At 41.5% G+C, this 14,701-nt stretch overlaps 1 protein-coding gene across 5 annotated transcripts in view; it reads right to left on the bottom strand.

Annotated features, from left to right (window-relative positions):
- LOC109474534 (rap guanine nucleotide exchange factor 4-like) overlaps positions 1 to 14,701 on the bottom strand; it is a 71,744-nt gene that overhangs the window by 11,783 nt on the left and 45,260 nt on the right. For 3 of the 5 annotated variants that reach the window (XM_019774853.1, XM_019774857.1, XM_019774856.1), the window contains 12 exons: positions 13,656 to 13,777; positions 12,712 to 12,895; positions 12,139 to 12,223; positions 6,917 to 6,977; positions 5,535 to 5,611; positions 4,025 to 4,171; positions 3,497 to 3,606; positions 3,197 to 3,291; positions 2,690 to 2,771; positions 1,440 to 1,590; positions 1,098 to 1,192; positions 383 to 454 (listed from right to left, as the gene is read on the bottom strand). In XM_019774853.1, the coding sequence (XP_019630412.1) occupies positions 383 to 454; positions 1,098 to 1,192; positions 1,440 to 1,590; positions 2,690 to 2,771; positions 3,197 to 3,291; positions 3,497 to 3,606; positions 4,025 to 4,171; positions 5,535 to 5,611; positions 6,917 to 6,977; positions 12,139 to 12,223; positions 12,712 to 12,895; positions 13,656 to 13,777 (1,281 nt within the window). The remainder of the gene's footprint in view (positions 1 to 382; positions 455 to 1,097; positions 1,193 to 1,439; positions 1,591 to 2,689; positions 2,772 to 3,196; positions 3,292 to 3,496; positions 3,607 to 4,024; positions 4,172 to 5,534; positions 5,612 to 6,916; positions 6,978 to 12,138; positions 12,224 to 12,711; positions 12,896 to 13,655; positions 13,778 to 14,701) is intronic. The other 2 variants (XM_019774854.1, XM_019774855.1) reach the window with 2 other exon arrangements.

Genomic DNA, 14,701 nt, shown 5'->3' on the forward strand with positions numbered 1-14,701 from the left:
TCATCTGGGTCAAAATGAATAAAGTAAAATCTTGATGGTACAAAACCTGTGTACACACATGAGCACAAACACTGTGTACGTCAAATTTGTTTTGCATGTAGATTGGCCTGCTTTGACATACATCAAGAACATATGTTACCGTGAGAGTAGGCCAATTTACATGTAGGAACAATTGGACGTATGCAGTTTTCGTATGCTCGCGTGTGTACACAGTTTTCATACCGTCAGGATTTTGCCCGGTCTTAGAGTTCCTAGAGTCAAAATTTGCAGGCATCGCATACGCATGCAAAGCAACACATATCGAGGGACTTCACACAGAAGAGAAACACTGTCCCGCAGCCAGTGACATGCATGAGAAGTGTACATGTGCAGCTAAACATACCTCCACCCTATAGTAGGCACCAATATGGAGGAAGGAGTGAGTGACAGGAACACAGGAAGATCGCCATCCGGCCTACGTCATAACAAGCAACACAAAAGGGTGCGTTCACAAACAAGTGATGTGATCTGGACGGCAATCATTCGGTGCAGGTACATGTGCGACCATTGTAACACATCGTGCGACCGTGAATACAGTAAAACTTGTGATCTGTGGTAACCACTCATCAAGGGCCTTAAAGAAAATGGTCTCAGTAGACAGGATTTTTGTCTGATTGGGTGAGGAAGATCATATAAGGGACCAGTAAAAAAGTGATTGCAATGGCCAGGAGGTCCTGATGCCAAGGTGGGCACTTGTACAGGTTTGACGGCATATCAATGGCCTGCTGGTCCTTATGTAGAGTTTCTGTATGCCAAGTATACTAAGACACATTTGAAGACATTCTGTGAGGAGTTGATGAATGTTTTAACCTTTCTGCTACTGGATGAAAACACACCCTGCTTCTGATGATCAGTAATCAGAGGTAAAATGAGGCAATTGGGCAAAATGGCCTCCATACTGTTCTGGAACTTGTCCTTGGTTTACAGTGATGATAGATTATTAAAACTATACATTTTTTAGAAAGCGGAGATCGTGTACAATGCAAATAGTACAAAGACAATGCAGTTTAAGCCATGGTCATGGTGTCATACAGTTGAAGCGTTAAGGAGGTTCTTACTCGGGTATGCTGCTCATCAGTTTCTCCAAGGCGGCAAGATCTTCCTTCAGCTCTGGCCACGTCTGACAGTCTTCTGATACGGCTAAGCACAATTCCTGCAAGAAACAGTCAAGACATTGCTGTAAAAACATTCCTTGATGCTTGATTTAAAAAATTCAAAAGAACCCACCACACATACATGTACACACGTAACACATAACCACACACTATTACACATTCATTGACAACGACATACACAAGCATTTTACACGAGAAATGAGTGTGAATCAAAGAAGAATTGCACAGCTTTTGTACGCATTTTAATTGAGAAATGCACGAGATTATTTGAGATCTGTACAGTACCTCCAAGAATGCTTTGATTGTCTTGCTCTCGATGAAAGCGTCCCCGACGATCCTGCTCCACTGCTGTACCATGTGCAGGACTCGCTTCTTGTTGGCCAGCGCGTAGTCCACCAGCTCCTGATCCGGCCCTGTTCGGACCTCCGCATGATAGGTGGGACCGGTCAAGGAACTGACTAACAATGACATTGAACTAAGAACTTCCACTGGGGCCTTCAAAAACAATGTTGTGTTTTTGGTTAGTACCTGACCAAAACATGATATGCACTGAATGTTCAATACTAGTGGTCATTATTTGAATGTTAACCAGTGTTATCTTTTTGGCTCTTGTCGGTGGTAACATTTGTGTCTCTCCCAGGATGCCTGAAGATAGAGTTGCACACCTAATACCTGGGTATACATGTGTATGTGCATGCATGTACAGTAACTTTAGTACATGCGAATGTACAAAATGTACTAGCATATGTATATGTACATGCTTTGTGTGACTGGAAGACTGATCATTCTGAGCTCTTTGTCAAGTCTTTATTCTTGAATTCTTCACAAATAGATGAATTCAAAGAAGGCCACTTAACAGCCAATTAATTTTGAACCTTGTGTGAGTGTGACAAAAGACAAAATTCAGATATTTCCCAATAATGAACTGCAGGTCCTGAAGAGCAATTATTTCTCGAACAAACAGCTTCTTTTTCTTGACACTACCTGACAGGTTGTCCTTTGAAGTGTGAGACTGTAAAATTTCCCCAATTACTAGACAGAGATATCTCAAGTGTTTTTCTGCAGTCTCAAACAGCTGTCTTCCAAAAAACAAACATCTTGTCAGTCACTGGAGTCTTTGAAAAATAGCACATTAACAAACCCAGCTGTGTAATATAATGACCACCGTGCTAGGTACATTGTAGCTTTAGATGAATTCACTTTTGTTTCTTAAGTATACAATTATTTCTTCACTTCAGTAGCTGCACAGATATTACAGTCTCTATCTCTACATGTTGCATGCTCAACCTGATCTGACTGGCTCAACACTGTCCAGCCTTCTTCCCAACCTACTCCTACTGATCCTAACCATGGCTGCATGAGGGGAGTTCGGCTAGTGTTTAGAAGGCCACATTTTCCTATGCGTGACAGGGGCTTTACATGCAGCAAGGCCCAATTTCTAGCTTTTGATGTCCCTAGAAAGTATTAAGGCATTAGAGCCACACAAAAAAATTCTTGATAGTGTAACTTCTCCTGTGTCTCACATGAAAGGATATTAGGCCATGAGTGCAGGACACAGCTGGTTACAGGGCATGAACACACTGTGAGTCAGCAGAAAGTCCTCCATGAATGTGTCTGCTGGAAAACACACAAGAATGATTTGTTTAACAGCAATTCTTTATTTCTTTTACAGAAGCAGTTTTTAAACACAGAAGAAGACATCTACAATATACAACAGTTACTATACCTTAGAAATCCATTCAACACACCAGCTCATGTTGTTAATGTAACAACTGTTATGTTAGCATGTGCGCAACGTTGCACCTTCAACGTTGCACCTTACAAGATCACAATGGTTTTGCAATCAAGTTTATCTAAAGAATGTGTCTATCTAATTAGTATGTGAATATTCTATAAACTTTATTCAAGCAAAATTTTTGGGTGATGGCCGTCCCTGCAAGTTCTTTTTTATTATATTCTTGTCACTGTCATTGTTAAAATGTAATATTTATGCGCAAATAAATACCAGTAAACAACTGAAAGAACAAATTAAGGTCTCTCACCGTTGACTGTGGGCTCATCGTTCCATCTGCTGTCCACCCGGGTCTCCAACAGGTGTTCCAGCATTTTCTCTGGCGTCCCCGCCATCACCGAGTATCTACAGAGACACATGTATCCAATGGAATCTTTGCTGTGACAGGAGATAATATCTTTAAAGGGGACAACCCTGGGTCCTTCTTGTCCTTTAAGAGTTCACTATCAACATCTTTGACTGCATATCAACTAAATGAATATTTGCAAGAAAAAGTGTGATTAATAAGAAAGTCTTGCAATTCCTACATTTGGTGGTAGACCACACTAACCTGAAGTGAGTGTGTTCATCGCTGTCGATGTGGTTGTTGGCTGGAATCTTCTCCAAAACCAAGACGTCTTGCCCATGCTCCTTCAGTCGCACGGTGTTGGCCTCCACGTCCTTCAGAACAAAACAAGGAATGGAATATTTCGCATGTCAAGAAGTATGGAGTTTGATCCCCTTAAATTTGCTACTTTGTTAACCTTCTTCCAGCTACATAATTAACCCCATAACCAATGCAAATTTGGTGCCAAATGGCTACATCAGAAGGCTGAAGGTTAAATAAATGTGGTGGTCAGGATATACCAGTCAGAATCATAAGTTGATTTCATGTTGTATGATGGCAAAATAAGCATTCTTTTTAAAGTCATATATGTGCCCTAAAAATTGTGATGCCTAACAGAAAAGACTGTAAGAGTTTTAGATCGTTGTCAGAGGTTGTTTCTGTCACAGGCTCCTTGAAAATACGGCGAGATCAAAATTGTACGAAGACATACAGCAAATGTGCCCACTCTCTCTTAACAGTTGTTTGACTTACTCTCAGTATCCTGTTGAAGTCATCTTTATCCACGCGGAGAAACTGACAGTTGTCCTCCCGTAGCACGATAGAGGCGGCGCGCGGTGCGTCGTTCACCAGCGCGAGCTTTCCGAAGTCATCCCCCTCGTGAAGCGTGCACACGACGCCCTGCATCACAAGTGGTACAAACACACGACACACGTCAGTTTCTGACACAGTCCTTGGGCTACAGACAATTAGGCTGAACATTTGCATGTGGTATGCATGTGTTTGGGTTGTCCTATATACAACACAACAAATATTACAGAGTGAAATACATCAAATTCTGCTATAAGTGTACAAAAAAACAACATAATTTGAGGACCCCAAACAGTGTTTTTTAGTGCACAAAATCCATCAGTACTGGAATTTTAAAGAACTGAAACAATGGCTATTACTACTCTTCTCGTGAACAATGACTCAATTTCTAATAATGCATTGTAACCCATAAACAAACCAAAAAGAAAACACATCTATCATTACAGCATGGTTTGCCACCTACCTTAGCTATACAGTCTTTGCCAGACAATATTGTAAGAAACATGTTTAGAATTCTCCTTCCACAGTACGTGTAGACATACACAACAACTGCCTGCTAGACTAAAAGCATGCTGTGTCCTGCCAAAGGCAGTCCCCATAGGTTCTACCATACAACAAAGGGCCAGTGGATTCCAGGTTCAACTCTAGGGACACAACACATGTGAGCAACAAAGAACAAAGCTCTATATGTGACATTATATCTTCATCCCAGCCACGTGAACTGTACTGATTAAGGATTAAGGTTACACACACAAAATACGGTGGTCCCTTTGTTTTTAATCCTTTGCACGGGAGTATCTAATCCCATATACAAAACAAATCTGTGGTAGCAACCACTGAAGTACAGCGATACTCCCAGGTTGCCTAGGCTAAAAGGGTGACTCTAACAGGGCGTGTAATAGGGCATGTGGCCGCGTCAATCAAAGTAGACAAAGGGCACCCTCCGCACAATGCCCGCAATCTGTATACTGGTTAATTAGCCGCAACGGGTGGCATAGTTTTTGGCAACGCCTTGCGGGGTGTGACAGGCTTTCTCCCCAAACATACATGTACTACATGATAGATAGAACATTGCAGACCTAGTGCCAACGGCTACTCTTCAGCTTAGTATTTTCCACCACCTACAACACAACCAGGGTCACTCTTTCAAACTCGAGTCCACAGATATCTTAGACCGCAAAACACGCTGGTGGGAACGGGGTGTTAAAGAGGCAATATATGAAAGAATGTACAACCCCACCCTCAACAGGGAAGGGGAGCTACGGGTAGATCTCTCCGGCACTTGCACTCCCAGGCCCGAGGACAGACAACACTATTCTGAATAACAGGAGCTTTCTGACTAATTTGCAAGGGTTGGTTAGTCAAAAGCATGCTATCTGTAAGCACCCATGACAACATATGCCAATACAGAGATACAAAAAAAGGAAAGGATATCCAATCTTTCTGGTCTTACCTTTCCATAGATGACGACGTTGACAGAACCTTTCAGGATGATGTACCAGGAGGTCCCCTCATCTCCCTGGTTAAACACTGCAGGAAAACAAGAAAAACGTTAACAAATAAAATATTTTACTACTCTGTAATGGATTTGGAGTTGTTGTTGTGAATTTGTTGAGTTTGAATCCTGGCTAACAGTTGCTATTGTTGTTCACCCGACTTGTGTGCTACAGGAAAGGGGCTAATATCATAACAATAAAACCTCACCTATGATACCCTCATTTCATAACTCACCACGAAAAAGACAATATCACAGAAAAATCAAGATGTTCGAAAGACAAAGAAATACCTTGAGTACAGTGCGATACAGCCATGCTAGCCATCTTACTAGTACTAGTAGACTACTAAAAGCTGAACACAGATGCTCCTGTATAAAACCCTTTACATCGTTTATTCTTGCATCTCCCACTACACCTCCAAGGTCTTTTTATAGACAGTTATTGTGTATAAGGGCTCGTGCGTAGATGTACGCAGGTGTTTCGCCATGGTAACGCTTCAACCTGGCAGGGAACTGTTGTCTTATCCAATCACAGGCCCCCTAGTGGAAGGTCACCTTGACATGAAAGTGACAGGGAAGACATTTTGCCGTGTGGAAAATAAGTCTTTTATTTGAAGAAGACTTTATTGTAATGGCTTGTAGGTTTGGAGCCTGTGATTATAGTATCAGACACTCAGTTCGTCTGTGAGGCAAGTTATACCTCTGGGCTAGGAAGGCGTGCTTTGAGGCTTATCTGATTTTACTTGGAATGGAAAAGCCGCCATGATTCAATCGTTTTCCCTCCGTGACGATGGATAAGTAAGAAATATTGAAGTTGCTGGGAAAGTCTCTGGGGAAGAAAAAGCCTTTTCATAATTGAACAGTGTTCAAAGCTAAATTCAAACAAGGACAAAACGACATCAGGTACTGATATCAAACATCTACAAACCAACTTGAAGTATATTGGAGTTTTCTTTTATGCAACCAGTAAAGTCTCTCACCTGCTAATGTTGCCTATCAGACATCTTCCTAAGAGCTTATGACTTCTTGCCACAACATGTATATGTGACTCAAATAATTGGTCCCCTGGATGTCTTGAAATGAACTAATGCTAATAAGACTAGACTTAGATGTACAGTTGTAATGTACTATGAGCTCTTTCTAACGGAGAAGAGAATATATTTTGCAAGAGTTTATTAGCAGTTACATGCAGTAAAGAATTGCATCACTTCTTGTATCATCTGCTCAGGTTTTCTTTCTCTCCTGACATCTGCTTAGCTTTCATTTACATGGTAATGTATCCATCGAATGACGGACGAACCAAGGGAAAACCAACCATCAAAAAAGGAACGGTAACTCACGTATGGTACCAGCTCGGGCGTGGGATTCGAACTTCAAGACACTGGCTAGCTCTCTCTTCACCTGCAAACAAGGGAAAATATGACTTATTAAACAAGAAGATTATTTCAAGGAGTGTGAGAGATACTGAAAGTGAAAAGGAAACATTACACCCTCTTTTAACTGAGATGCTACAACCAGCAATTGCCACCTGGTAGAAAAGCAGCCTTAAGAGAATACGGCATATGGGTGACTAAAGATTATGAATAACTGGAAATGGAGTCAAAGTCAGAATGTCAGCCTTTCACAAAACTAGAATTGCAATGGAATACATAACAAACCATCTTAGTGTTTGACACTTATCATGTACAACAGATAATCCTAACAGTTTGCAACAAAACAAAATATATGCAACTGCAGCTTATGTCTTTGTCAGAAACAGGAAAATTTAGTCTCCAACAAGACTGGTGTAGCATGTTCTCCTTTGCCAGTGTTGTGTAAAATCTCGACACTACCCACCGAAGAACAAGTCTTTCCCAGTAGCTTGCTTTGATCGAGGAGCTTCGCAATAGTCTTGTTTGAGCGGAGCATGGTGAAGTAAAAATGTCTAGAGGCTTCCGAACCATCGGTACTTAACAAAATTAACATGACTGAAGGCGCTCTCTCATTGGACGAGTGATTCTACACCTGCGCATTTACGTAAGCCCGGTGGAAATTTCTGACTGGTTTGAAGTCAACCTGCCCTCACAGAAATCTGGTGCAGGGTGGCCTGACATTGTAGCATGTGTACAGAGTATAACATTACTCCCATATAACGGTCTGGGTTCAAGAACAAACATGACAGAGGATTTTCTGACTTCAACTTGTCACACATGACCTTTCAATTCAGCAGGTTTAAATCTAACTGTCAGGTCAGTAAAGCCGTTTCTTCTCAAATCTGTTGTACCGTACGACAGTTGCGGGGATAAAAACACCGTAGCTGCATCGTATGATGTGTTCGAGTGGGGATTTAGTGACTCTTTTGATCTACGCACGTGACCTTTTAATACTGCAGCCTTAAATCTAGCTGTCATGTATGTAAGCAACTCTTTTGATCCAACAACCAAGCAGTTTTAGAGGCATCATTGGGACATTTTCTGAGAAAATACTAAGATACAACAGCTATTTAATGGCAGAGGAGGAAAGATAGAATGAATACAAAATATAAAAACCGTACCACTAAGAAAAAAGTTAAGACTCAACAGGTTACCTTATATTGGGACAGCTTGAGTTAGATAAAACACATATCAAAGGATTTTGCTACCTAAGAACAGCGAAGATGTGTCGTTTTATTTCATCTTCAAGTCGCTCTTCGTGCATTAACAACGAACGGATATTAGGTAGGATGAAAATGACGAGATGCCTTAGGGCATTTGGCAGCAGGAAATAGAAAGCATACATCAAAACTAAAACACGTCATATCATGATAGGTCTATTGATTAGTCTAATTTGAGGAAATGAGAGAGAAACTGTGACATTTGCTTTTGCTTTTTTAAAAACTGTGTTGCTCAACGCAAAGTCAAATGACCACTACTAGGCACTTGAGCTAGATGGTCCCAAGAAAGTTTAGACGCTACTTATGTGACATGTTCTGTCACTGCATGAAACCTAGTGCGTGGGAGGGGGTTTCAAAGACATGAGCACTATTACGCCAAGGAAACTTACCATGCCTACTGGTCATATAGTTATATGGACGGCAGCTTATGTAAGTCATCAATTGACATTTGGGTCAAGATAAAAGAGATGTCACCTGTGACGGAAGCATATCTGCATAGCTAGCACAAAAACAATTTATCTGTCCTTTATAACATTCACACAACCATCCCTGTCCCTGGTGCTGAACAACATTCACACACTCACGCCTGTCCCTGGTGCTGAACAAAATTCACACATCCATGCCTGTCCCTGAACAGCATTCACACATCCATGCCTGTCCCTGGTGCTGAACAGCATTCACACATCCATGCCTGTCCCTGGTGCTGAACAACATTCACACATCCATGCCTGTCCCTGGTGCAGAATAACATTGATTTTATTGTTTATGCTTGAGTCTGCCTTCACATTTTGGACATTGCAAGGCCCATGTAATGAGCCTTTGAAAGCCATGACTGACTTAAGGGACGTGTTTGGTTACATTTTAGCACAGACTTTCATTTAGCACAGAATTGCTATGGTAATCAATACTACAGTAGAACGGATACTACTTCTGTGTTGTATCATGTTTACCATGACTGTGAACAATGACATCCAAACTACTTCTTGGAAATTACATTTCTTTTCATGAAGAACCAAAATTGACTTGAAAATTGCAGCTTCTGTCCTCGTGAAAGTCAAAACACGTGTGTGCCGTGTAATGTGTGGAAGTTACTGCTTGCTGAAAATTAACTCAAAAAGTTGGTTTTACTTCTGAGTGCCCATATGCCGTCTGACTCTGACAATAACACCTAGCTTGTATTACATAATCTCTCTGCCAGGGGGTGACTAGGACCAGTGGTAGGGCTGCTAGAAGTATGATGTAGTCAGGCTAGAGGCTAGACCAGTGGAAGGGCTGCTAGAAATGTGATGTAGTCATGCTAGGGACCTGACCAGTTGAAGGGTTGCTAGAAGTATGATGTAGGCAGGCTAGTGACCTGAGCAGTGGAAGGGTTGCTAGAAGTATGATGTAGGCAGGCCCCTGACCAGTGGAAGGGGTGCTAGATAGAAGCATGATGTAGTCAGGCCAGAGGCCAGGGGCCTGACCAGAGAAAATGTGATGTGGTTAGGCTACATTAGAACCATAGACCAGGAAGAATGGTTAACAGTAAAATATGTTAAAATGACAACATTCCTTTTTTTGACAGGAAACTCTGGTCAACGATTATGGTTGGAATGCATGGAGAAAGCTTATCCTGGACTCAACACAGCCACACCTTACATAACACTGCCGGACCATCTCTGGGAAGCTTCAGAAGTCATGCTAAGCTTGTGCTGATACTCTCTGCACCCAACACTGTTGCAGTTGTAACATTTAACCTTTTAGTGTGGAAATATAAAGCCTCTGTATAATGTGTATGTAAACAGTACATGTATTACTCCATTCTTTACATAATACAACTTTTACAACTTGAAGGTTGTACAAGAAAAGAACATTTCATCTCCAATTTAAGGATATGCATTAATAAGTAATTGTATAAAATCTTTTTCGGCTAATTGGCAAATCTTAAAGACATGAAAACATGATACAGATCTACTGATAGAAATTTTCTCATTGTTTGAAGAATCTTTCCCGGAGAAAGGAAACCATTTTTCAGTGCAAGCTGAAGACAAGCTGGCCACATCAATGAAACAATGTTTAAAATTACCTGTTCTTGACAAACTCTACATTTCTCACCCTTCTGAGAGCCACCTGCTTGCTTCTTCTGCACAGCTTGTTGCTTAAGCATCTTGTTTAAGAACGACATGGCAAGATGTGTACTAAGCGACAAAGCGGGGACTAATGACAAGACACCTGCACCTCGGCTCCTTATACCTCATACAACTTCAAAACATCTTGGAATTTGCATACCTTTCATTGAGCACAAATGGATGCTTCAAGGCTGATTGGGAGGCTCAGCAATGAGAGATACATCAGAAGTGCTATATACCTGATAATAGTCTGGGCTCAAAATCCTTTATCTGCATACCAGCCTTGGTGTAGGTAACTTGGAAAATTACCTGCACCAGGCAAATTTTACCTGCACCATTCAGACTTTGGAAGCATGGATCATACTGAAACTATTGCCATTATTTCTTTTAAATGGCATCAGTGGTAGGAGTCAATATAGCAACAAAAAAAACCCATATACACTTACATGAATATATAAACCCAGTACTTGGACCAGACAGGTGCAGGTTAGTTGCAGGTAGATGTCATAAATACCTAGTGCACAGCTCCAATTTTACCTGCACTACCTTGCATATAGCTAGTATATAGACTGGTGCAGGTTAGGTACAGGTTGACATTAAAAAAATACCTGCACAGCTCCAGTTTTACTTGCACTGGCCTACTATCATGCAAGTGGTATTTCGAGTCCTGGGAGCCAAAGGGGCATGACATAGGAAAAGTCACTATGACCTGCTTAACAAACACTGACTAAGGATGACATTTGAATGCCCTATTGTATCTTCCTCCCTCGCTTTCTATTCTAACGTTGGCATTAAATGACAGTACAGTAGATGTTGAAAGGTTGTTGACGCATGTTGACGTGACTCGGAACAAAAGGGGCCAGGTGCATGTGAACAGACTGTCACATGTGTGCTATTCAAGACTACCTTGTCTTCTGCCATTTAAAAAAGGTAGCAGTACATGTGTTTGTAAGATCACATGGATTATTTAAACTTTGGATGACAGTGATAGGCTTAAGCTTGGAACTATAGCACTACATAACATATCTGTGAGAATTGAAAACATTGAAACTTTGCCAAGTCATATTACAGACAAGTGTTTAGCATTGAATTGTCAGAAAATCTTTAAAAAGGAAAGGAACCTATAGGATGGATGTGTAAATGTTGTTACGCAGAAGGGACAGGGATGGATATGTGAATGTTGTTAGGGGATGAGGATCGATGTATGAATGTTGTTAAGGTACAGGGGTGGTTGTGTGAATGTTGTTCAGCACCAGGGACAGGCATGGATGTGTGAATGTTGTTCAGCACCAGGGACAGGCATGGATGTGTGAATGTTGTTCAGCACCGGGGACAGGCATGGATGTGTGAATGTTGTTCAGCACCAGGGACAGGGATGGATGTGTGAATGTTGTTCAGCACCAGGGACAGGCATGGATGTGTGGAATGGTGTTCAGCACCAGGGACAGGCATGGATGTGTGAATGTTGTTCAGCACCAGGGACAGGCATGTATGTGTGAATGTTGTTCAGCACCAGGGGCAGGCATGGATGTGTGAATGTTGTTCAGCACCAGGGACAGGCATGGATGTGTGAATGTTGTTCAGCACCAGGGACAGGCATGGATGTGTGAATGTTGTTCAGCACCAGATACAGGCATGGATGTGTGAATGTTGTTCAGCACCAGGGACAGGCATGGATGTGTGAATGTTGTTCAGCACCAGGGACAGGGATGGATGTGTGAATGTTGTTCAGCAACAGGGACAGGGACATACTTTTGCCTGATCATTTGACTGCCAGTCCTGACACTCAGCATTCTAGCTAAACTAACTAATTAATACTCACAGTGTTGGAGAGATGAGTCAAGGCCTTGATGTGGAGAAGCTCCTCGTAGATGATCTCAAGTTCATCAACTGATCTCTCATGTGGCCTGTCAAGAAAACACGACACACATTCAGAACAAAAGCTTGTTGTGTCAATAAAGAATCTTAATATCTATAAATTGCTATTTATCCCATGGAAAGAAAAAACCTGGAGCAAGCTTCTTGAAACGTGTCTGGAGCAGGCAATTTGAAAAATTACCTGGCATTTGGGTTGTAACATAATACACACAGAACACAGGTAGCAAATTGCTGGTGCATCAAACATTGCACATTACACAGGTAAAAGCAGAAAAAATATATGAAACCAAGGAATAATGACAGAGCTTTTCTACCATCAACTGTTGACCTTAACAACAATCTTATGTAGAAAATTGCTACAATCAGGGACAGAGATAAATGTGAAGTAAATTCTTTCCTCAGCGCAAAACTCTGATAGCTTTCTGTCTAGGCAGTCCCAAGGGCTAACGCTGAGTGAGAGCTGACAAAGATAAACAAATTGAAATCCCCCCTTTATGCAAAAATCTTGAGCACTCACAGCTTGCGGAGTATCATTCGCATCATGGCGTCAGGTCCGATCTGTGACAGCATCACCAGCGTGTCCTGTAACTCCTCCTCACACTCCTTCTTCTCCCCGGTGGACGGCATACTGCCCATGCCCGTGTCATCGTCACGGAAACGGTAGAACAGGTACTTGTCCTTAAACTGGTGTTCCTGGCACACTGTGTAAAGGGAAGGGAGGCAGTTCACGGTCGGACGCTTGCAGATCGGAACGAACCCCGGGATGCGACAACAACACGACGCCTCGTCGAACCCGGATGCCATTTCTTAACCTCAAGACATACGTATGAATCACGTAAACATCGTCAGGAAAACTGAACCAGTTACAGACTGTTTTTTCCAAACATCGTCCACGCTTCCGCTCTGATTCTGTCCTGGCCTTTGGGAGAAGTCGTGACAGATCTGACATTCAGTCAGGCATTTCCGCCTGGCTGAGTCTGGCTGGTGGAAAATCAGACTAAGTAACCGTAGTGCACAGGATCTTATGTCACCTTTAATATGACCATTAAGTAGATCTGGGCCAGACCATTACTTATGACTGCCTCTGCACAAAGGATAGAGCTGGGATCAAAATACTTTTCGTTTTGTTTGCTTTGATACCCTTTAACCTTTTTTACCGACGCCAAAAAAGGTTATACCTGTTGCACCCAGATGCAAATGCCCCTCCCCTATACATAATGTATGCCATATATATTTGTAATATCTACTGTTAATACTTTTGAATGCAGAAGATGAAATACATGTATAGCCCACTCAATTAATTAAATTCTCACTTCAAACAACTCACTGTAAAACAAAAAAAACACTGATATTTTCACAGTACAGTACCTGCTAACAGCATTACATAGACCTAGGGGCTACTGGCTATACCAAAACAGATGCAAGCCCCCTCCCCTATACATATAATGAACCCTCCCTCACCATGAGAGATGACCCCCTCCTCCAACAGTGCCTGCCACATCCCCACTGCCTGCATCCGTGTGTGCACCAGTGCACTCTGGTCCATCAGCCAATCCACCATCTCCGATCCCACCATGCACCTCCTGGAACAAACCATTTCACATCATCATCATCATCATCATTTTCCCTGTATCAATAACTATATTTTTTCCATCTTTTAAATTCTTGCTTTGCTGATTTGCAAAAAAAAAGGTCCTGCATCAACTCCAAAATGCTCATATGTCGGCCCAGACAGTTAAAGGAAGTACTTGTCTTCCTCATGTCCTGGTTGTATATTAATAGTTTTTCCATCTATCAATCCAGCACTTTGGTTTTATCAAAAGTTCAAAATTCATTGTTTGAATCAAAAACCGGGTATGTTGACTTCATGGCTTCTATCATAGCATTTGATGCTATAATAAGATTCCTTAGCCTGTTTTTTGCCCTGTGCTTCATATCTTTTCTAGAACTAACAAATTATATTGGTGTGGCCTACACATGTACATACAAATCTAGCAGGTGGGCTTCCTGATTGTCTACCAAAGAACCAACAAATTACAGCAAAATCTGAGAACCAACAAATTCGATGTTATGGCCCTACTGAATTAAGTTTCAGCATCTAACAGGTGCATGCCGGTTCAAATTTCACCCCCTGTAAAACACATTCAAGGAGAAACACTCTTCTAATGCTTTACATATATTGGTGCATGTTTTTGTGCATTTGAAATGGTACGTTGCTTGACCAGTTTGTGATTTTGCACACCGATAAATTTTAGGAAAGTGAACAATCAATGCAATAATACCTTCCAAAAACTAACTGCTGTCTGAAAATGGCAAAAAAATGAATGGAAACAATCTTTTATTGACATATTGTAGCACATCATCCAATGATGTGATACAATTTAACGCACTCTGCTGACCAAATATCCCCTAAGGCAATTTTCCCACTCAGGACAAATATCTCCTATATGTATATACGTCACTTATATATCCTTAAACACAAAAGCTTACGCTCACTCGTTTGCTTA

Source organism: Branchiostoma belcheri, unplaced genomic scaffold (assembly GCF_001625305.1).
Source record: "Branchiostoma belcheri isolate BF01 breed outbred unplaced genomic scaffold, Haploidv18h27 scaffold31, whole genome shotgun sequence".
Taxonomy (NCBI): Eukaryota; Metazoa; Chordata; class Leptocardii; order Amphioxiformes; family Branchiostomatidae; genus Branchiostoma; species Branchiostoma belcheri.